Source organism: Saccopteryx bilineata, chromosome 5 (assembly GCF_036850765.1).
Source record: "Saccopteryx bilineata isolate mSacBil1 chromosome 5, mSacBil1_pri_phased_curated, whole genome shotgun sequence".
Classification (NCBI taxonomy): domain Eukaryota; kingdom Metazoa; phylum Chordata; class Mammalia; order Chiroptera; family Emballonuridae; genus Saccopteryx; species Saccopteryx bilineata.
Genome location: NC_089494.1, coordinates 78,676,277 through 78,700,757, shown reverse-complemented (window position 1 = coordinate 78,700,757; position 24,481 = coordinate 78,676,277). Strand labels below are relative to the sequence as shown.

Here is a 24,481-nt window from a genome sequence, read left to right as displayed (position 1 = left end):
CACCAAAAGTCCCCTCGTGCTTCTTTGTGGTTAAACCACTGTCCCCACCCCCTACTTTGGCTGTCACAGAGCTGATATCTATTTCTGTAGTTTTGTCTTTCAAAGAATGCCATATAATGGAGTTATACAGAAGATAGCTTTTTCAGTCTCTTTTTATAGCATAGCTTTTGAGATTCACTCATATTGTTGCGTGTACCTGTTCATTTCTTTTTATTGCTGATAACTTCTATTGTATGGATGTACCACAATCTGTTTATTCATTCTACAGCTCTTTTGGGTTGTTTCTAACTCTTGGCAACTATGGATAAACCTGTTATAACCACGTATACACAGGTTTTTCTGTTTGCATATGTTTTCATTTCTCTTGGGAAAATTCCTAGGGATTGGATTATTAGTCCTGTAGTAAGTGTTTAATTTTATAAGAAACTGACAAACTGACTTCTAAAGTAGCTTTACCAATTTACATTCCCACCAGCTATGATGGGATTTCCAGTTGCTCTGCTGTTGTAGTTTCTTTATTTTATTATTATTTATTTTTTGGTTGAGCCATTTGATACACATGCAGTGTATTTCAGTTTGTTTTTAATTTGCATTTTCCAATTGGTTAATAATGCAGAACATCTTTTTATATGCTTATTTATTGTCCATATTTCTACTTTGTAGAGTTTTTAAAAATATTTTCCTTATTTTTTAATTGGGATGTTATTGAGTTGTAAGAATTCTTTACAGTATAGATCAGGGGTCTCCAAACTTTTTATACAGGGGTCCAGTTCACTGTCCCTCAGACCATTGGAGGGCTGCCAAATACAGTGGTCCTCTCACTGACCACCAATGAAAGAGGTGCCCCTTCCAGAAGTGCAGTGGGGGCTGGATAAATGGCCTCGGGGCCGCCGTAGTTTGGGGACACCTGGTATAGATGCTAGTATTGATTAGAAACGTGTTCTATAAATATTTTCTCCCAGTTTGCAGCTGGTCTTCATTTTTGTAACAACGTGTTTTGAGGAGCAGAAGTTTTTAGTTGTATTGAAGAACAAAGAGATATTCATAAGTACCTTTAATATGTTAAATGCTGATCAGCCAATAATGTTTAAGCATAAATTTGTACTTACTTTTTTTTAAACAAAATTGCCATCTCTTGGTTTCTAGCCTGCTTTTCACTCTTATATTTTTCACATCACTAAATGTTATTTTAAGTCATGATTTGTAAATGTGTACCTAGGACTCTCATGGCTATATTTTATTTAAGTATCTATTTGGGAATGTTTATGTTAATTCCAATGAATACAAATATATATATATATATATATATATATATATTTACCATCCTTGTGCAGAAATCTTTGTTTCCATCTCCAATTATTTTCTCAGTAGGAATGCTTACAACTGCAAAAATATGGGACAAAAGCATAGCACTTTGTTTTATAATTGTCTCTTTAAAAAAGACTACAGATGTCTTGAAGCAAAGAGCCTTTCCCTCCTTTCATGCTTGCATGTGACAAAGAGCCTGTCATATTGTAGGTTCACCATCTATACTCAATGGATGGACAGTTGGAAGAAAAAATTTTCCACTGAACGTTATCCTCTCCCCTTCCTTTTGTGAAAGAAAATCAGAGTTCCCTTAGCCATCGACCTGCCCTGCCTTCTCAGAAACTTCTTAGAAGTTTTCTTCTAAGAGGAAACTTGCCAAGGAGATACAGGTTCCAGAGAGCTACGTGACAAGCCCTGTTGCTGCTCAGCAATGCCCTGAAGGGGCCCCGCCCCCAGCCTGTATAAAGCCAGGGTGCAGTGGGGCAGCCACAGCTGGCACTCGGCCTCCAGAGCACCGGCACTGGCACTGGCACTGGCACGCGCTATGGCAAATGAAGTGCAAGTCCTGCCCTTCCCGCTGAAAGGGGGGCACCCTCCCGCAGGTAGGCTGCCCACCTGCCCTGTCCTGGAGCTAGCAGGGCCTCATTGCTGCTGCTGCTCCTTTCCCCTGTGCCTTCGACAGAGGCACCCCCGCCCCCCAGCAGAGATTCGCACCCTCCCATTGTTACTTTACTTTCACACTTGGTGGGTGGTTTCCTCCTGTGTCTTTGATCTTTCTAGGCTTGTGTCTGAAACCTCCTGGGGATTTGTCAGGCCCCAGTCGAACTAAATCCTAATTATATATGGGGGTACAGGGATTGGATGCTTGTGGACCGAGACAGGTAAGAAGGTTGGTCCTTTCCTCCCTGGATGCAGGTTGGGAGCGACGCATCCACACCCGCAAGGTGACTTACTACCACAGAATCCTTCCTCCCTAAGGGTTCCAGCTCTAAGACTCAGTCTCTCCAAGACACCTGCACATCACCTGATTTCATAGCCAGGCGAACCAACTTCCACACCAAGGACAGCAGCCATCATTCTCCCTTGCTCCGCAGGCTTTGGGGCGGGCGGTGTTATCAGTGATGTAGTTTCCTGTCAACAAACTGCAGAGCACTTTTTAATCAGGACCCAAATACTGGAGCGGGCTAACTGGAAACAAGAGCTATCAAGGTGTTTTGAAAAGCATCCAAGTTCTCTCTCTCTCTCTCTCTCACTCTCTGTTTTAAATGGGTGCTATTTATATCAACTCTCTGGAATATGGAAATTAGTTTTATTGTACTTAACCATATGTTCATATAGATTGAGTGAGGCATGTAGGCCTATTTTTAGCCAACTTTTTGTTCTTACAACTGCTTGCTTTCTTTTTTCCTTTAAGAGAGATCTCAAAAGCTTGACCACTTTGTCTTGCCTTTTTCCATTTACAAAATTTATTTATTGGTATCATTATTTGGCACCTCTTAGCCGAGGTTATTTCAGTCATCTTTGCTGCAGAGAATGATGGCAGATACAACCTTCACAAAGCTTGAAAAGCTGACACAGGTACAGTGGTTTTCTAGTGAGTAGACTAGCTGGAAAGAGTCAGATTTTTTACTACTAATTTTGAGTTTCCAGTTCTGGGCTCCATGCCCTGCTCTCCTGTGGCAGATTCCTGGCATTTTATATTTATAATTGGATTTAGCAATATTTACCATTATCTGTATTTAAAGTTAATGGTGCTACCTAATGGTCAGGAACTATACCTCCAAATTATTAGAAGAGGAGCCATGACACAGATAAAGAAAAAAGAAAAAAAGAACAGCATTCTCTTCCTACACTTCTACCCCAATCCTTCATAAAACATTCAAGCTAAAACCTGATTTACTAAATTACATTTATGCACAAAGAATGCAGAGATAAACTTAACCAAATGAATGCTTGAATGAAGCCACCAAGAACTTTCCATCCCCAACCCTAATGATTGCTAATTACTCTGTGTTCATAGCACACCATGAATTCATCAAGCATGTCACAATGCCTCTGGCATGACGATTAATTATTATGAACTGTGACACTACAGATAAGAGGTCTGGGATAATTAGACTGGAGAGGAAGACAGACTTCTGCACCCCCACCCACTGAGAGCAAGGGAGCAAAGAGGCCTCATCCTTCATCTTGACTTGCTACCTATTTTAAGTCTGAACCAGTTTGCCATGGCACAAAATTTTATTTATGGGACCACAATAATTCGTCAACAGAATTCCATTAAATCTTCACCTGATTTTTTTTTTATTTTAATAAGCCATATATAGATTCAAAAGTGGGAAGCAGACATGCGGTGATGGGAAGGATTTGACCTGGCCTTTGGGGTCAGACAGATGGGGGTTTAAACCCGCTTTCATTCCACACCTCTGAGCATCCACTTTCTCATCTCTAAAACGGGGTGAAAACTAACATTGATAGTATAAGGTTGTTATGATGATGAAAGGCAATAACTTAACTAAGGTACGGAGCACATTAATGTTAATCCCCCATAAAATGCAGGGCTCATAAAACACAGAGCTGTCCAAAGAAATGGTCCTCCCCAATTTCAAGGCGTCTGGATGTGTGAGGGCTGCCGCATCAGGCACTACTGCAGTAGGCAAAACAGAAGGAAATGGCAATGGAAAACACACACGTGCCCGCCCCATCATAGTTAAAAATGAAACCCCTCAAAAGCCAGCCAGCTGGAAAGCTTTCCCACCTCCATGGCGAGGGCTTAGTGGCTTTTCTTTCATCTATATTAATATATTGCACCTCTGTTAGCTCTGGTTATAAATTTATGCTGTGAAACAAAACTACATTAAACACGAGCTGGCCAGGGCTCTAGTAAGCTTAGCTTTGGATTTTCTGCTTTTTTGATTTGCCTCACTCTTCACTTAATAAGAACCCCATCACTTGAACAGCAAAAGATGGTGAGTAGACGGCGATCGAGGGAGCCAAGGACATACATAATGAACTAGAAAGAACAGGGGTTCATGAGTTTTTCTCTATATTCCCTGCACTTTTTAATTTGGTTTAAGTCAAACGAATCGGAGAGCTGTCAGAGGAACCGCCTCTGAATCTCCAGGGAGAATTAGTTTTCTGACTCAAGAAAGAGAGAACAAAGTTTGGGGAGTATATCCCCAAGTGTGAAACTAACGTAGAAATTGGGGGTAAACCATAGCGGCAGAAGAGCCAGCATCATTAAAAAATAAAATAAAGGCAAAGTCTTAATTCTCTTAACTTCGGCCTGCTCAAGTCCACTTACATACTTGGTCTGTGAGGTTCAAGAGAGAGGTTGTGAGACCACGACCCCAAGCGTCATGGGGACAGGGGCTTGACGATCGCAGGAGCAGCTGCCTGCACCCAGCGCTCTGTGCTCCTGGCACGGCACAGGGCCTTCCAGCCATGGCAGCAGCCCTGCAGACTGACGATGTCCCATCAGCCCTGGTTCACAGAGGAGAAAACAGTCAGCAAGGTTGAGGGATTTATCCAAAGTTACACAACTGAAGGGCAGTGGGTCTGAGATTTGGAGATAAAGTGGACTCCGTGCCAACTGCTCTGAAGCCCTCTCTCCTTGCCCCCAGCCTTCTGCTGATGAGGGTCTTTTAGGTCTTGATTAGCAGCTTAACTTTGTTGAAATATCAAAGGTAATTGCAAAGAAAGTGTCTTGCAAACATCTAACCTTTTGCTTCAATTCTTCACATAAACGTCCTAAGTCACAAGGCAGAGTCTACACAAACCTTGGTGTAAGCTTCCCTTTTCTGAGGCTTTTCTTTATCTTCACTACCCCCTATGAAAAACTGTGCAAAATGTATGGGAAATCTTAACTGGAAAGTTATTATATAGCATTCTAAATGCAAGGGTCTATTTTTAAAGTCATAAACTACAAAAGCACCCACAGAGTAACAGGGGTCCCCAAACTTTTTACACAGGGCCAGTTCACTGTCCTTCAGACCATTGGAGGGCCGCCACATACAGTGCTCCTCTCACTGACCACCAATGGAAGAGGTGCCCCATCCGGAAGTACCGTGGGGGGAGGGCGGATAAATGGCCTCAGGGGACCGCATGTGACCGCTGGCCATAGTTTGGGGACACCTGGATAGTAGATCCTACTAAGAGATAGGAAAACAAAAGTTTCATTTTTTCCACATGAATTTCAATTTTCTAATGAAACTATCCAAAAGACTCTCTCTCTCTCTTTTACATGTTTTATCTCTAGTTCATTTTGCTTATTGAAAGGACCAAAAGTCTACCTTGTGTACTGTACTTGTATTTAAAGTCCTGTTAAAATGTTAAGTCAGTTCGTATTTCACTTTACCCAAATCTAGGTCATCCTGCTACAATGATTCAAAAGGCGATATAGTCCCAAACATGGAATTATGTAAATGATCACAAATTTAAATGAACTAATTTAGTCACAGTGAGACTCTATAGAGATCCCATGAGTCAGATCTATTTGGTGTAAGCAAGATGGGCAAGAAGCTACTTGTATCATGTTATAAGTGTTTATTTACAACGGTTTATCTAGATCCCAGGAGACCAGTGTAAGTAGTGTTCCCAGCAGAAGTGTGAAGATGACCCTCCCACCCACAAACCAGTTCCATCTGGTTCAGTCACCTCAAGGTTGTGAGAGCTTTCATCTACCTGTATCTCAGTGTATCCGTGATAGTATGGGGATATTATCTTCTGCTTCTTTCTACTGCACATGGATGACCGATTGAGATTACCTAGCAGGACAGGTTTGATACAAGCACTGTGCTCTGGAGGTCCAAAGTTTGGTTCCTTATGCTTCCTAAGTGGACCCCATCACTCATTCCTAAATCATTCATTTTCAGCCCAGAGACTCCTGGATAGAAGGAGAAATTTTCTAGGAGGATTTTTAATTTCCCTCCAATATCTCTATTTTATTGTTCATAAGAATGGAGGACTCCCGTGTTTGCATTTGTTAACATTTCTTTTGGTATTTGTTTCTCTGTCAAGTGCCCTTTCTTCTTTCCAAAGGGAGAGAAGTGATAGGTTTTCTTTTGTAGGTAGATGGGGAAAGTTAGAATCATTGTAAGGGCTTCATAATAAGGATTATCTAGTTAAAAATTCTAACAAATTCACCAAAATCCTCCTAAAGTATTCATGGCAGGTAGACTTCTTTTGTTTAACACACTAGGGGCAAAAAAGCGTACTCATGTACTAGGCCATCTACTTCACTTGAATAATATATACTACTTCATTCTTTGATCTTCATTCTCTCCTCTGGAAAAACATAAAATACCTAGCAGTAATAATAACTACAAATTATTGAGTACCTAGCATGTACCAGATGCTTATGTCACCTCTATTCTCTAGAACAACCTGAACAATCAGTAGTATTCCCTTTTAAAGAATGCAGAAACTGAGCCTCAGAGGGGTGTAAGTATCTTGCTCAAGGTCACAGAGGCCAGGAGGGGTATTGTCTATTTATCAAGAACAATTTGCTTCCATTGTTGGCAATAAAATTAGTCCAGATGAGAGAAAATGTATAAAAACAATAGTATCAGGGAAAACAAAAGTTGCACTAAAAAGAAAATCATTACAATATACCCTATTTTAAAAATACTTGTCCTGAGGGGAATATGGGGAGGGGTGCATTCGGGGAGAAACTAGAATGTATGTAAACACAATAAATTAAATAAATAATACTTGTCCTGAGTTCAGTGAAAAATACTGTCAGGAGGGTATTGAAGGCACAAGCTCTAGAGTTCCTACTTGATTCCTCTCAATCAACAGGACAATGGTGCCGTGAACCCCACCACTCCTCACACCAGGGCACACACTTCTCCAACAGCCTTCCTAAAAAAGCCATCATTGGTTTATTTCACGTCTGCGTTCCAAGGCTGTTCAGAAGTTATGTCCACATAATTTCATTTCTGTCACTGATTACTTTGTTGCCTTTTTCATATGTATGTATGTGTGTGTATAGATGAATTTAAAGAAATCATGTAGGAGAATAGCATTTTCCCCCTAGTCTGCATCTAACATTACAATTCTAGTTAGAGGCTTTTAAAATCAATGAAAAAAAGAAAAACAAGTTGGTGATTCAAAATGACCAAGTGGAGTTTATTTCACGACTACAAGAATGATTTCATAGTAAAGCATAATATAATTAATCACAATAAGTAGAAAAATCATATGGTATCTGTTTATGCTAAAAAGGTATTTGATAAAATTCCATATGTGCTTGTTTTGGGGGGTTTTTTTTGGACAGAGACAGAAAGAGTCAAAGAGGAATAGAGACAGACAAAAAGGAAAGGAGAGAGATGAGAAGCATCAATTCTTCCTTGCAGCACTTTAGTTGTTCATTGATTGATTTCTCATATGTGCCTTGACCGTGGGGCTACAACAGACTGAGTAACTCCTTGCTCAAGCCAGTGACCTTGGACTCAAGCTGGTGAGCCTTGCTCAAACCAGATGAAACCGCACTCAAGATGGTGACCTCAGGATTTCGAACCTGATGGTTCCTCCGCATCCCAGTTTGACACTCTATCCACTGCACCACCACCTGGTCAAGCTGTTTGTTATTTTTTAAGTGAATGAAACAGTGCTAGAGGATATTTCTTTAACATGATAAAACAATATATTTATGAAAATAGACATACTTATTATATCTGTAGCTTCCTAAGTACACATTATGCTTTGTAGGAAAACACTAAAAGCAATCTTTTAAAAATGTGTGACAAAGATGTCCGGTATCACCACCATTGAACATTTTTTGGAGAAAATTATATAATTCTTTACATGTTAATACTTTTTGTTAACCTGGAAAACCTAAGAATATTTTAAAACTATTATAAGCAATGAAATAGTTTAATAAGGTTTAGATATAAAATTAATAATAGTAATATAAGAACAACAATCTGTTAAAGTTATAATGGAAGACTAGACTCATAATAGCAACAGCAACAACTGAAAGATAAAATGCTTAGGGAATAAATCTGCTAATAAATGTGTGAGATTTATGTGAACAAGTTACCAAGGGACTCAAAAGAAGATACAAACACTAGAAAAGCATACCATGTTCTTGAACAGAGAGCTACCATGAATATAAAGATACAATGTTGCGTATAAAAAATATTTACAAATTTAAAACAAGATCTTTAAAAATACTAACAAGATTTTTATAAAAAATTAAACTGATTCTAAAGTTCATATGGTAAGATAAATAAGCATAGCTAGTAAAATTCTGTGAAAGAAATATAACAAAGAAGGACTAACTCTGTTAGATATTAAAATATATTATAATACCACAAGCATTTAAAGAGTTGTAATGGCATATGAATGGACAGAGAGATGAATGGAACAGAAGTCCAGAAATAGCTATATGTATATGCATGTATATATGCATATGTATACACATGAAATCCACCTATATACACATATATACATATATATAAGAACTTAGTATATGATAAAGATGGCATTTCAAATTAATAGATAAAAGATAGATTTTTTAATATTATTAGGATAATATAAAAAAAGAATCTATCATGCCTCTACACAAGGGACATAGATTCTAGAAGGGTCAAGGATTTAAATATATGATCAAAGATTGGTTGTGCAAAATGAAACCCTAAGAGTTCTAGAAGAAAATATGGAATAATGTTTATGAAACGTCAGAGTTGGGAATTCCTTTGTGATACAAAACCCACTAAAGATTGACATAAACAGCAAATTTCTGAGGGCAAAACATCAACAAAAAAAACAATAACTGGTAGAATATTTTGTATTTGCAACATATCTCATAGATATGCAGCTCCTATAAATCAATAAAAAAAAGGAAAAAGAATTTGAACAGCTCTTAAAAAGTAAATATAAGTGGCTTCTAAAACACAGAGAAAAACTCAACCTTTAATAAAATGTTAAGAAATGCAAACAAAACAATGAGATACCATTTTTTAAAAAAACTTATTGATTGACAAAACCAAATGTTTTCTAAGTCATGGTTGCCAGGGACGTGGGGGCGACAATTGCTGCCATTGTTGCTGGTGAGCCTGTAAACTGGTGCAAGCTCTGTGAAGGCCGATTTGGCAAGATTGAACAACCTTCCAAATGCACATACTCGAGAACTAACAAGATCACTTGTAGGAATTTATCCCACGGATATACTTGCACCTGTGCAAAATTATATATGTGTGTATGTGTGTGTGTGTGTGAAAGAATATTCTTCGCAGCATTGTTTGTAATAGCAATGGATTAGAAACATCTGAAATGTCTTAACATTTGGGAATTGGTTAAGTAAACACAGACTGTTCATATCATGAAAATTTAAAGATGTTAAAAGAAAGACACATTTCTACACATGTATTGAAACAGAACTTACTCCAAAACATATGATTGAATGAAAAATATAAACAAACAAGATGCAGAACAATGTGTATCTTATGCTCCTATTTAAAAAATACTATGTAGGTAGACATACAGAATATCTGTGGATGAATATAAGAAACTTGTGACATTAGCAGTATCAAGGGAGATGAGCCAAGAGGCTGGGAAATAATAGTAGGAAAGAGACTGTAGACCTTTGCATGCTTTTCGAATTGTGTGCTTTATGCATGTATTAAAATCAAAACAACAAATTAAATAATAATTTTAAAAGAACAGTGACTAAGTCAATTCACACAGGCATGGAAAAACAGAATTGGTTTTCTTTATTTTCCACTTTGTTAGAAAATTGTCCATTTGACATTCTCATAAAAAGAATTAACAGATTCAAACAAATCAATGTTCATTTAGCTTTTGCTCATTTGAGCTTGTCAGATTGTAGATGTGCAAATTTCCTGGGAACAGAAAAAAGTATTTGCTTTGACTTGCAATCTGAAATGGGTTGTTCCTTTTCAAGAAGTTGATTTCGTCTGACATTGTTAAACACTTGGATTGCTGTTAGGTCATCTGTAGCCTAATTAACACTAATTGATCTCCTGACTGGCAGGATTATTAATGCAGTTTAATTACTCATTACAAAGTCTGAGCTTGGCGGAGGTTCGGGGGCTGAGAATAAAGGTGGGTATCCAGAGGGACCAGAAGCGTCTCTGTTGAATTAAATGCCTGTTATCGCCACTGCCCTGACTTTTGGCTCGTTCTCAGAATCTGCTTTTTGAAAGCTTTGGTTGAAATAGCAAAATGCAAGCCTTGCACAAACTTTAATCTTGTGGGAAAACAGGAGGGTCACTTTGTAATTGTCTGTTGCTATCATGAAGAATGTAATTGATTTGATAACAAGAAAAAATGTTTTTCGGTGAAATGCCTAAGGGAGTAGCTGTTATTCACCTCCCCACAGGGAAGATGTGGCTGCTGCCTCTTTGACCTGAGTGCCCCCTCTCGAACATAAACAAGAAGGCCTCAGAGCTTCTTCCCCTCCCCACCCTATCTGCAGGAAACATTTTTTTTTCTTTTATGTCGTTTTAGGGTAACTTTTTCATCGTGTTGTTTTAGATAAAAGTTTAGATCTTTAAAACATAGATTCTAGAATTCTTTTCAAATCTAAATCCACACCTTGAATAACAAAGCATGCCTTCTCTTGATGTTCTAACCATAACTTCACGCTTATTTGTTTACAGTAAAAGCTGGAGGAATGCGAATTTCCAAAAAACAAGAAATTAGCATCTTGGAGAGACACACCAAAAAAACAGGATTAGAGAAAACAAGGTAGGGATTGCTTAAGTTCTTCTCCTGCGTCACCTCGAAGAGTTCTGAGTGACTCTTCTTCCAGAAGTCATAGGCCTCCCCAAATTTTAGGATAAGCCAAGGCCCCCTAGGCTTTTTCTCGAGGTTCAGGGACTGAGAATAAAGGTGGGGATCCAGAGGGACCAGAAGCATCTCTGTTGAATTAAATGCCCGTTACCACCACTGCCCTGACTTCTGACTCATTCTCAGAATCTGGCTTTTGAAAGCTTTGGTTGAAATAACAAAATGCAAGCCTCTAAGCAGGGTTAGAGGCAGCCACCAAAGTGGGGTGGGGTGGGGGTCAAGATGAGGGGTGATGTAGACTGGAGTGCAAGGCGGCTGCCTTCTGGAGGACCCCAGCTCCCTGGGCCTGCATCGCTCTCCCCGCCCGCTCTCCCGCTCTTTGAGCGCAGCCCAGCTGTCTTGTACTTAAATGACACAATCTTAAATGCATTCAAATCGGACCCCTGTCCCTTTATCCTACTCTCACATTAGCCTTTAAAATATTGTCCAGAGGCAACCCTATTTTCATAGTATGTTTTTTGCTGAAGCAAATCTCCTGAATTAAAAATAAATATTTTTGTTGTTTTAAATTCATCACTCAACTATTTAGAACTACTAGTGACGACTGTATTTGGCATAGCCAGAAGGCTTACAGACACCTAGGCTAGTTTCTCCCTGCTCTTTCTACCTTCACCTTGACACCCTGCACTGTTCACAAAGCTAAGCAGAAAGCTGTGAGCTGGATCAGACATGCACATGGCCCAATCATTCTGTGCCTTAGTTAAGGAAAATGAGTGCGTTCAAAAAGAAAGAAACATGCGGAACTGGCTCCTCCAAGTATGTAATGAGGGCTGCTTCAGAGACTATTTCAGGACGGTTTCCATAGATGAGTTGGTGAGTATTTGAAAAGGAGTGGATTAGAGAATTCTCAACGTACCTCTTTAGGAGTTAAAATGGCAGAAGTCTCAGAAGAATTCACAGGGAAATAGATTATGGACTTTCTCTGTTTCTTTCGTGTAACATTTTTAGATCACTTTTTCTGGTTTCTGTGAAGGAAATTGTTTGAGGACCATTTCTACATTAAAATAAATATTCATTAGCCCCACTAGCAGTAAGTTTTTGTTACTCCTGAATCCAGAAAATAATCATCACACAAGGAGAACAAAGCTGTGAGTCCTCAAGGGTAGGGGGTCATACGTTATTCCTCATGTGACCCAGCATCTAGGACCACTCCTAGAACAGAGACTCAGTAAATGAGAGCAGACTGCTGTTGAATTCTGGGCTGCTTAATTTTGAAAGAGTCTTCTGTTACTAAAACCTGACTTAAGCATAAGCCCTGTTCCTTGTGACACTTAGCATGCCTGGGCCATGGGCTCAAGATCTACAGTCATAGCTTGGAAATGACCCGTTCGGCAGCCTGTGGAGCGATCATATTTCTCTGCACTTCAGAAAAAGAGGACTATTAGTTCCAACATCAGCTGAAATGTGCCAAAAGAGGAATTGCTTAGGAGTAATGAAGTAGTGATTGGAACTCTCTTAAAAAACAAATCCTCAGTTGTTTTTTTTTAATAGTGGTTAAAAGATGGGAATTACACTACTATAGAACTTAATCAGGAAGGAATAGCTCTCTCTATATCTTGCTCCCTATTTACTGGAGATAGAAGAAACCGGGACCTAACGCTTATACGATTTGGGTGCCATTTTAAAGGAAAACAATTTTAAAATTACCACTATAAAATGGCGAGGTCCCTCCCAGGGCCTTGGAAGGAGCCCCTGCAGTGTGAGGTGGTAGAGCGGAAGCCTCCTTAGCTCCATGGATTTCCTCCCTGCTTCACATCTGCTCCGTGAGTGTGCGCATGGATGGGAGTGCCTCATCTTCGCAGACAAACAACTCTCCTTACATTTTCTTGGAGAATAGCTTTTGGAAAATATACCCTGAAAAATAAGTTTCTAGGCATCATCGATCTATGTCCGTTTCCTAATAACTTGTACCAACCAACACAAACCATCCAGGAAAAGAAAATATGCCAAGTGCAGAGTTTCCTTTAAGAAATTGAACTGCAGGCTCAGCCCTGATTGAAACTCTCTGACAAAATAATTTGGCCTCAGAAAAGAAGCCAGGTGCAATCGAGTACATGCTATATGATTCATGTGATGAAGTTCAAAAACTGTCAAAAATAATCAATGGGGCTCTAAGTTAGAGTAGCGGTTATCCTTAGGGGCAGCTGGGTACACTAGTGTTTTAAGTTTGTGAATATTCACTGATAATGTGTGCTCGTTTCTGCATATATACTGTACTTCAGTGAGGAGTTAAAAAGCAGTAGTCATAATCAGCTGGCCCACAAAGCTCGTGGAGGCACGTGGGCCCACGGAAGCAGGACTTGTTGTCTTTTAGATGTAGCCAAGCAGAGTGAAACCTTAAAAGCAAAGCAGACTGCCCCCTGTATAATCATTTCACCTCTGCAGTGGGGAAGTTTTCAGGTCCTATGTGAAGTTTCTTTTCATCTTTGCAGTGCCATTGTAAACGCTGCCAAGATTCAGGACGCCCTGAACGACACGCTGGAGAAGGTGAGCTGTGGGTGGGCTGCGCCACGGGATGCTCCCCGACAGTATGTACCCAGCCAGCAGGCTGCAGGGCTGAGCGAGCTGATGACCACTAGCTTTTTCCAGCTCAGCAGTTTGATGTCCTGTGAATAGTCTGCTCTCAGTCTGAGGAACACAAAGAGGTCTTGGTTAAAAGAGCTGCTTCAGTATGGTGATTAGCAGAGGGAAGGGGTTGGGGGGCACCGATTGGGGGAGGTAGAGGAGTGTATAGGGCCATAAATGGTGATGAAAGGAGACTTGACTTGGTGTGGTGAACACACAAATACCGTGTACGAATGATGTAGTGTAGAATTGTACACCTGGAACCTATATAATTTTATTAACCAAGGTCACCCCAATGAAGTCAATAAAAAGTAAAAAAAGAAAAAAAAAGCTGTTTCTTCCAAATTCCTAGTGCCATTTAATAAATCATCTCAAACATAAGATAGAAAGAAAGTAAAGCAAGAATCATGACACCAACTTGGCAGAACTTTATTTTGCCATCTCAAACGTTTCTCAGAAACACTGGCACGTCTCTACAGAAAGGCAGCCAGTGTGTTGGGAATTCAGCAATTTGACCTTCTTCTCGGCACTGCATTCTCCTGAGGCAGTCAGGATTCGGTCGGAGGCCAGTGTGGGCGGGGGAGGCTGCGCGGTTTCGGGCTGGAGGAGAGCTGGCCACTGACTGCCTTTATCCAGTCAAGGCTCTTTATAAAAGTGGTTGACCATTGCTATTTTTATATCTATATCTTAAATTTCTTCCAAGTAGCTCCAGAAACTAAGAAAATTCTTAGCAGAGAGAGACAGTGTTTGGTTTTGTATTCAAAAGTTTGTTTTTCAGTTACATAGGTGAGCTGAGTGAGGGTCCTTATTTTATTGCTAGGGGGCAGACACGTTGCATTTAAGGCCATGAAGAACCACTCTTTCAGCTGCTGCCACGTTTACTGAAAAGGACAGGAGTGGGCTTCCTTTATAGAAGAAAGACTTGCTGTTACTGCCAAAATTAGAGATCTGAAAAAGCTTAGAGCAGAAACTGTGTGGCTAGCCCTCTGCACCCCCACCTGGCGCTGACTCTTCCACTCACTCTCCGTATGACCTTGAGCAAGTTACTCGTCCTGTGGCTCGGGTTTCTTGTTTGTAAAATGGAAGTAAGAGAGAGAACACAGTTTGCAGTTTTGTTGTGTGGAATAATTGAGTTCACACGCAGTAAGCTCTTAGAATAGTGCAAGGCACAGAGAAGCCTGCCTGTTTGCTCTCCGTCCTGCTCGGTAGCATCAGTTCTGTGGCAGTGAAATAAAAAGGCACGTCTGAAGTTCTTGAGGATTACAGAGCAGATAGCGCAAGACAAGATCTTGATTAGAGACTGTAGCTACAGAGCCTTGAGGGGGGGCTTGGTTCTCCCCAACAGATAGATTTAAAGTGAGATAATAAGTGACTCTGCCTTGCTGGCTTTACCAGAAGGGTGGGGAAGGATGGTGCCCTGCTGGCAACACCAGCTGCCCGCTCCTGCGTCGCAGGCTTTCTTGCTCCTGCCCCCTGAACGCCTCTTCCTCAGGGGCAAGAGAATGCCATCATTGTAAGTGAAACTGGATGGCACATTCCTCTAGAATATGTGTTAACCCAAAATAAAATGTTTAAGGAGAGTGGTCAATAAAGGTTTACAGTGCTATACATTAGATATGGTGCAAGAGTTTATATATTTTTTTATAGACCTATGTGCGTATGTCTGTGACACAGAGGGGTTCTTTCCTTTCAAGTTAAAAATATAAATTCTTTATTTCAAAGATAAAAAGAAGATTCAAATAACAAAAACAATAATAAGTTGTATTTGAAAAAATAAGACAACATTGAGACAGTGTACTGTTGGAAGTATTTCTCATAGCAGCTATATGTTTAAAAAGAACAACTTTGACACTTAGAGCTCAGTGTCTACTGAAGAGGGAATGTGGCCGAGACTACATAGATGACTGGATGCCTGGGTCTTCTACAGACTCAGTCACTCATTAGCTGTGTGTCCTTGGGCAGATGTTTTCCTTTTTCTGTGCCTCTGTTTCCTCATCTGTCAATGGGAGAGTGATTTATAGTATCTGTGTGTGTCAAAGCGATATTGTGAGAGTAAGAGGAAGTTATGTAACATGTGTAACATCAGCACGGAGTCAGATGCGGTTAGCCCTCAGTACTGTTCCCGGCAGAGAGCCTACAGGACATCATTTGGAATCCTGGGCACAGAATTAAAGGCCAGAAAATTAAGTCCCAAGATTACCATAGTGATTATCTTGACTATGGAAATCAGTGGGATCCACATATTTCCTTACAGCTAAGAAAAATCCTCCCTGAATCCTTAATCCAACCTGATGTGGAATAGGATTTCATAATAAAAGTCAGCCTAGGGTAACAAGACCAGTGCCTTTGAACAAATAGACCTACTGAGATCAGTGGTTTTTAGGAGCTGAAGGTGAGGGGCGGGTTAAGCACAAACAGACAAGAGGGAATTTGGGGGGGGGGTGGAACAGTTCTATATTTTGAGTGTAGTGGTGGTCACAGACTGTAAGTACTTGTAAAAAACACATAGAACTGTACACTGAAAAGGGTATATTTTACTGTAGATAAATTAAACCTTAATTTAAAAAAATAAATATGTATAAACTTTAAGCCTCATACCAAAAAGTTAAAAGATGTAAAAATATAGAGATACAGATATTTATACTGCTGATAAATTTTCACCTGTATTATAATTATTCCCTCCATAAAATATATTGTCACATAGACTTCACAATATGCAATTGACCAGAAGAAAAACAGTAGCAGAAAGAAGGGTCATATCCTCTGCGTTTATTAACATTCATTCGTGCCCTCAGCTAGAATTCTGTCTGAATCTCATACCACCTTAAGAATTTAGAATCCAAGATGGTGAAAGTGCAGCCCAATCCATAGATCTCAACAACCATCAATCATGGCAGGAAGTTTCTATCCCTGTGCTATTATCTCGGGATACTTTACTTTAAAGCCGACCTAGGGTTTAAGATTTGGGAGATTTAAAAACTATCCTCAAAATGTTGGAACTGTACAAATCTAAACAGGAAGCAACCTAAAATTTCCTCTCTTACTATTTCCACCACCCCTCCCTGCACACAGACCTCTGTCCCCACTACCTTTGCCCTTCCCTCCCCACCTCTCCAGCCAGCCCTTCCCACCTCTCCTATCCCTAAATTATAAGAGAATTCATGTTACCTAGTGACAGATCACATGACATGGCATTCCTGACAGAAAGGGACTTATGTAACCCTGAAAACTCTCTATGCTAAAAATCTGGGAGACCTGGTCTTAGACCACATTCCACCTGCTACTTAGAGATTGTTTAACCTTTTAGAAGTCACGTAGCTCCTCTGAGATTTATGCTTGCTCATTTACTTAAACATTTTTTTTAAGGCAGGGATTGAGAAAGAATGATACTGCCAAGTATATTAATTCTCTGGATGGTTGTAGAAGTTAAATTTGGCAATAGTTGTGAAGCTCCTCCAACATAAAAGTATCCAGTTAAAACCTTAGGAACAGGGTTGGGTTTTAGTGTGGAGGGAAGTGGAAGGCTGAAGCCTAGTTAAAGCTGGGGCCCCTTTTCGAGTTGCCAGATGCGTCACCAGTGCCAAAGTGAGTGCAATGGATGTGAAATGGGATCCTGGGAGAGAGCCAACCATCAAAGGCATCTGCAGATCTAAAAAGGTTTCTCTTGTTCTGTAGATTAACATCACCGTAGGAGTAGCCTTGAATTTCATTGACTCAAGCTGAATGTTTTGTTTTAAGCACTTTACTTAACGGGGTGTGGAAATCTAAGTGCCAACATTGGAGTTGGAAGTTAACACCCTGGAAAGATGAATGGAAGCATTGCCAGGATGCAACACTACCTAACTTCAGGCTCTAAAAACAAAACCCGCCGCTGCTTTTCCTGCATCTAGAATTTCTTTCACAGCTCCAACCGTAAAGATTTTTAACATACTTCTTTTGCTTTTTCTCTGAAACCAAACTTATAGATTCTGAGGTCACAGCTACCCAAGATGAAGGTAAATTCTCATTGTGGGGATTTCTATTGATCTGCTTTTCAAGTTCAGTATGTTGGCCCTTATGTGATGGAACCCCCTCAGGACAGAATCCTTACACATAAGCTGGCCTTGAATTCTTCCTCTTGTGGAGTTACCTTAGATTCTCTTACCCTAATGAATCACACAAGAAACACCTTTTATTCTACAAGCCTATTTTTTTACAAAGATGAAGGATAAAAATTGAAAGCCTCCCCAAAGTTAAGATGCTAGACTAAAAGCACAGCTGGTTGTAAGTTGTACTCTGCGAAGCTGTTTCTACTTCTTTCTAGTTCAGACTTGGAAAGAAAATGTTCCTAACTACACTGATATAGAATCTACAACACAGAATTAGGACATTTAGGGGTTGACTGTTTATTTATAGTTTCAATTCTAATGCAAGACTCTTTCTTGACCCTGTACCCACAACCCCCCTTCTACATTGGACAGTTCCTGCTTGAGGGGGTGGATATCTGAGAGAGAGAACCTCGTATGATATATACCAGGGTGTGGCAAAAGTAAGTTCACAGTTATTTGTGTGGAAAATAATGCCATAATTAATAAATGATAATAGAAGAATAAACTCTGTTTTGCCTACTCACAACTGTAAACCTGCTTTTACTGTAAGCCCCATCCTGTACAAGAAGTTCTACATAACCCTGTTACTGCCCCCCCAAACTGTACATTTGTGATTTAATAATTACAGTTTCTCTAAGGTTATTATCTTTGCTAGAATTAATTTCCACTTCTTCTTAATCCCATTAATTTTTTCCCCCTGAACTTTTCCAACCCAGTTACAGATGGTGAGTAGGCCCCAGAGGCGGTCTCCCACTCATTCTGATCTGTGGCATTCCCCTCCTGGAAGCAGTGAACGGGGCTTTTAGAACCTCAGTTAAATGCCTTAGTTAAAATGTAAGCCCAACCCTTATATATTACTGGTGAGAATGTAAAATGGTGCAGTCACTGTGGAAAAGGGCGGTTGTTAGAGGCTGGGGAAAGAAGGAATGAGGACTTACTGTTCAAGGGGTACAACACACTTTCAGTTTGGTATAATAAAAATGTCTGGGCCCTGGCGTCGCCCCCTGGTGGGCGTGCCGGGTAGATCCCGGTTGGGCGCATGCGGAAGTCTGTCTGACTGTCTCTCCCCGTTTCCAGCTTCAGAAAAATACAAAAAAAAAAAAAAAAATGTCTGGGCCCTAGACAGTGGGTCAGTGGATAGAGCGTCAGCCTGGTGTATGGATGTCTTGGGTTCCATTCTCAGTCAGGGCACACAAGAGAAGCGACCAGCCTGACCAGGCAGTGGTGCAGTGAATAGAGCATTGGATTGGGATGCAGAGGACCGAGGTTCAAAACCCCAAGGTTGCTGGCTTGAACACAGGCTCACCTGACTTGAGCATGGGGTTGCTGGCTTGAGCATGGGATCATAACATGACCCCATGTTTGCTGGCTTGATCCCAAAGACCACTGGCTTGAAGCCCAAGGTCACTTGCTTGAGCAAGGGGTCACTCGCTCTGCTATAGCCCCTGGTCAAGGCACATATGAGAAAGCAATCAATGAACAACTAAGATGCCACAATGAAGAATTGATGCTTCTCATCTCTCTCCCTTCCTGTCTTTCTGTCCCTATCTGTCCCTCTCTCTGTCTCTCTCTTTGTCTCTGTCACAAAAATAATTAAATTTATTAATTTTTAAAAAGCAACCATATGCTTCTCTCCCCTTCTCTCCCTCTCCTTCTTCTCTCCCACTTCTCCTCCCCTGGCCAGTGGCTCACTTGGTTCAATTGTTGGCCCCAGGTGCTAAGGCTAGCTCCCTTGATTTGAGCATCGGCCCCAGATGAGGTTGCTGGGTGGATCCCAGTCAGGGCGCATATGGGAGTCTGTCTCACTATCTCCCCTCCTCTCACTTGGAAAAGAAAAATAAAAAATTTCTGGAGATGGATGGTAGTGACAGTTGCATGTCAATATATTTAATGCTACTAAACTATACACTTAAAAATGGTTGAGGTGGTGAATTTTATGTTAGGTGTATTTTTAGCACAGTTTTTTTTTAAGTGATCAAAATCTGTAGGCCCTAAACTGTGGAAATAACCCTGGGGATGAATTAGTGTGTCACATTAAGCAATAAGTGTGTTCCAACACACTGTTCTTTCCCCTTGCTTTCCCACTCCACCCATCACCGTTCTCACGCCTTAAGAACAACAACCAACACTGTGGCTTTCTCTCTTCAGTCTCAACTTGTCATCTCGCTCTACCTCACCTTGGCTAATTGCCCAGATTTCTGTTATATCATAATTACTTGTTCATTTCCTTTCTCAAGCCCTCCCCCTTTACCTTACATTGACTTAAAGTAACTTGCCAAATTGTTCTTCCTACCTATAATCTCTTGAATATTATTTAGACCTAACCTGAAATAATCCATCTGTTTTAGTGAATACTAAAGACACCCAGTCTGGAAGAAAACTATGGAAGTCCATGACTTCTTAAGTTTCCTTCTGGCTCTAATGTTAAAAGAAAAACAAAACAGAACACTCTGACATCATCACTCTATAAAATGCATGTCATGGGGCCTAATGATAACTGATCTGATCCCCCCCCCCAAAAAAAACCCACACACTTTTCAGATTTTTTAAAGATTTTTCTTCCTTTCTGCTAGAATGCCAGCATAGACCATCCTTGGGTTTAATTATTTTATAACTCATACCTGCTCATTGTAAAAGAAAATTTAAGAAAAATACTGATAGGCAAAATAAAGAAAAGGATTAGGAATTGCTCATAATTCTATCCCTCAGAGATAACCATTGTTAACACTTCAGTTTATATTCTTCCAGTGTGTTTAATTTTTTAAGACCACAAAAAAAGGACTTTCTAGCGTCATTTTCACATGAAAGTGGATGCTGTGTGCCCAGAGCTCAGGGACATTTGAGAAGAGTTATAAGGCACATATGTTTTCTCTGTGGCTTACAAGAACCCAAACAAACCATAAACAATGTAATGCTTGTGGTCATGAACAGTTTATCTCCCCTTCTATTTAATTTGAGTGTCAAGGCAAGGGCATGTAAATTCAATAGTAATTATCCTTGCTTGCTAAAGAAGGTATCTTTAAAAAAAAAGAAAAAAGTGTACTTAGATACCGTTATGCTTGTATCGATGGGCTTGAAAACCAAGAACTATAATGGACCAAAAAGGTTACTGAGTCCAAATTCTCCTCCTAGAAATATTATGTCTGAAGTGCTTGCAGCATTGGACATCCCTTTGATTTTAAGCCATCCTTAATGTAAATTCCATAAGGTCTTTTGGTTCCATATGAAATTTCTCTTATTGTCAAATAGTCTCAATCTGTGTTCATTTAACTCTATTCCTCATATATGTCTTCTGTGGAGTGGACTAATGGTACCTGAAGCTATGGAGTCATTCCTCAGCCTTCTCTTCACCAGGCTGTTTGGATTGAATCATGTGTAATGGCCAATATTACACCATCCTTTTACATATCAATATAGCAATTTTATATATTTCAACCTAATAACCCTAACTCTTTCTAATTCCTTTCAGAGGTTCTTTGTTTCTGACTTTTTGACAATTCAGGGGTTCTTCTTCCTCAGGACTTCCTGAAATGTTTTCATAGCCTTCATAGAATTAGTGATCCATATACACATACTGGTGCTAAAATAACCACTAACATTAGAAGACTGTTGCAGAGAAAATGAACCATTTCTACCTTGAAAAATGTCACTTCAAAACATAGATATAAATGCACATATACCTTATATATATATTATTTTAATATAATATATTTTATAATTTTATAAATTAGAGACAAACAAATGATGGAAAACCCAGGTTAACACACTATGGGCCCAGAGCGGGAAGTGGTATGGAAAAAAAAGATATTATAAAAGAAGTTAACAAAATTGTGAAATGTTCCTGGCCAACTGTACTGCTTTCTACTACCTTAATGCTTCATAGTCAAAAAGATCCAAAATGCTTATTTTTTTTCTTTCCTCCTCACACTTAGCTCAGCCATAAATTTCCAGCAATAGTGCACATGGCACATCAGAAACCCAGACCTGCCCTGGAGAAGGTCACTCCAATGAAAAGGAGCTACATTATTCAACAGCCTCGAAAATGTTAAGCTGGGACGTAAAACACAGCCATCTTGCCAAACCACCTTGAACATCTGACAGCTTAGCAAAAAGGACCAAAACTTTCCTTGGGTTTAGTGTACTTGCTTGGTAAATAAAATAGCTTTTGTATCTCATTTTTGGACTTTAGATAATAAAGCATCTGAAATTGTAAACCCAATGCATTTCTTGGGCCTCGTTTTGGTACAGGGCAAGATCTGACCGATATTTACATAAGTAATTCTGTTGAATAAGTGAAGAATATGAAATACTTGACTCTTCCGCTCTACCTCGTTGGACAAGCTCTCTTACTTACCCTTGAAGCTGAACCTGAGTTGTTCCACCCACAGTGAGTTTTTGAAGGCCAAGTTTGGAGACGAGTACGCTGAGCTTTGGCAAAAGCCAATACAAACATGAGGAGTTATTCTGCTCAGTGCATTTGTCTTGAGATTCTTAAATTTTCATTTGAGTTGAAATGCGTTTTCCAGTTTCACACATAAATACATAGTTTGTTTTAAGGTTAAGCGAGAAAAAATGAAAAAAAAAAGATTTATTACAAATATATTCTCTCCTGCAAAGCAATCAAGGTTGGGAGGTTGAACTACAGTTTCAGTAGCGATTTGTTCAGGGCCTCCTTGAAGGTTCATACTTTAGGACTCAAGGGACTATGATGCTACAGGGTATTGTGGTTGGGGTATAGAAATTTATTTTAATTGCAGATGGGGGTGAGAGGGAAAGTGTTGCCATAGCTAAAACTGCTCTAACTCCAATCAACTACAGACACACACACACACACACACACACACACACCTTCACATACTCACATGCGGATAACCAAAGGTATCCTCAGGATGGTGGGGTCCATAGTTTTATCACAGAGGTTAGCTGACCCTATTCCACCATTCTGAACCTCTAATTGATAGTACTGTCCAACATTCAGCACCTCTCTTTACCCAAAGATGGGGCCAGCACTCTGTTGCATCATTTGTACAGGCTGGCAGCCCTGGAGTATGACCTGGTGCCAAGCCTGTCTCCGATTCCTGGAACTCCAAAGGCACCTGGCTAAGATCCAGTGCTCATAATGATGCATCCCACCTCCTCCTTGAGGTGTTTGGCTCTTTTTCAGGAGTAAGAGAATTGTTTGAGGTAATATCAAGCCTCAGTCAGTGCCAGCCTGAATCAATAAGACAGCCTGAACAACCACCCCACTTTGGCTTAGCTCACTTTTCAATCTTCAGGGGCTATTGTCAGGAATATTCCAGATGGTAAGTGTTGCAAGGCAAATAAATGCACAGAAGTTCAAAGCTGGCCGCCACTTCCCCAGGGCACAGTAGCAAAGTAGAAGCCTGATGGTGAATGCTAGCTGGACCACCGAACTGAGGTTAGGAGTCTGGGGTCCTGCTTCTGACCCTCACTAGGTTATTAACCTTAAGCAGCCTGTTTAACTTTTCTGATCCTTGTCAAACAAAAATAACAACATCTGACCCCCCCAGTTTAACCTTTCCAGTGATATACTGAGAAGAAGACAAACAATGAGATTTGCAATAAGCCACTTAAAGAGTAGTGAGAGCAAGGTGGTACCAGGATGACTGTCTTGAAAGCTGCCAGAATTATTCTAGTAGAACTATAAGAGATAGTACAAGCTTAGCCTAGAATAGGAAATTCAAGGGAAAGCTGAAAATCTGGGCTAGACGGAAGCAGGTAGGGACTGGGGAGGAAGATACGGGAAATGGGAAGCAAAGATGGCAGCACCGCTACACTCAACTTTCCTGAGGGTAAGATAAGGCTGACCAGCCAACTGGAAGTAAGAAGAGAAGAAAGCACCTGCCTACCGGTAGAAGATGTGTCGCAGGGGAGGAGAGGCTGCTCAAAGGAAGACTAGGCCGTGAGGACCCCGGCCTTAATTGGCTCCACAAGTTTAGCCATTTAACTCACCAAATTATAGAAAGTAAGGTGTTTGGTGTGAACTTCATATATGGAAGGAAATTGGAATTATCTTGGAGAATGTATCAGAAGAAAAAGGAAGAGGCCAGTAAGAGAACTTGCTAGTGACATGACCGCATATGTAGAAAGCCAAAGCGGCCGTTCCCTCTTCCCTGAGGAATAAGCCCTGCAGGATATGGTGTGTCTCCACGCAGCTGGAAACCCTACATTGTGTTCACAGGCCCAGAAAAGCTGTCGCCTTGGGAGAGGGGTGTCAGCAGGGGCTTGGCTATGGACTCACTAGTAAAGCCTGTTCTTTAACTCATTTCACTTCAGTTCAAGAGACTCTGTGAGGCACCAGGGCACGAGGCTGAGTAAGACACTGCTCCTGCCCACCAGACGCTCTTAGGCAGCAGTGAAGTAGGCATGCTAACAAATCAATACGAAGAGAAAATTTATAAATGATTTGGTGGTGGTGGTGGTGGGGACATGCTGCAGCAGAGGCTCATGTAGTCACCCAGTGGTCATGGACAATCGAAAGGAAATGTGTTGGCTGTGGAGATCAATAGCTGACAAGCAGACCTTTAATAAATAAATTTTAATAAAACTTTATGGAAATTTAAAAACATACACAAAACTTGAGTGAATATTATACTGAACCTTCAAGTGCGCATCACAGAGCTTCAAGAATGTGGTCCAGGCCCTGGCCAGTTGGCTCAGTGGTAGAGCGTCGGCCTGGCGTG

The 24,481-nt window shown here is 40.4% G+C and overlaps 1 protein-coding gene across 3 annotated transcripts; it reads left to right on the top strand.

Annotated features, from left to right (window-relative positions):
* Positions 1-1,790: 1,790 nt before the first annotated feature.
* DAPL1 (death associated protein like 1) lies at positions 1,791-21,996 on the top strand. 3 transcript variants are annotated; one of them, XM_066280018.1, is made up of 5 exons: positions 1,791-1,910; positions 10,935-11,022; positions 13,557-13,611; positions 17,655-17,684; positions 21,710-21,996. In XM_066280018.1, exons 1-5 carry the CDS (start codon positions 1,853-1,855, stop codon positions 21,824-21,826), a joined length of 348 nt encoding a protein of 115 aa, XP_066136115.1. In that variant the 5' UTR covers positions 1,791-1,852; the 3' UTR covers positions 21,827-21,996. The 3 variants fall into 3 exon arrangements, with proteins under 3 accessions (XP_066136115.1, XP_066136117.1, XP_066136116.1); XM_066280020.1 differs by lacking the exon at positions 21,710-21,996 and adding an exon at positions 18,150-18,211; XM_066280019.1 differs by lacking the exon at positions 17,655-17,684.
* The last annotated feature ends 2,485 nt before the right edge of the window (positions 21,997-24,481 follow it).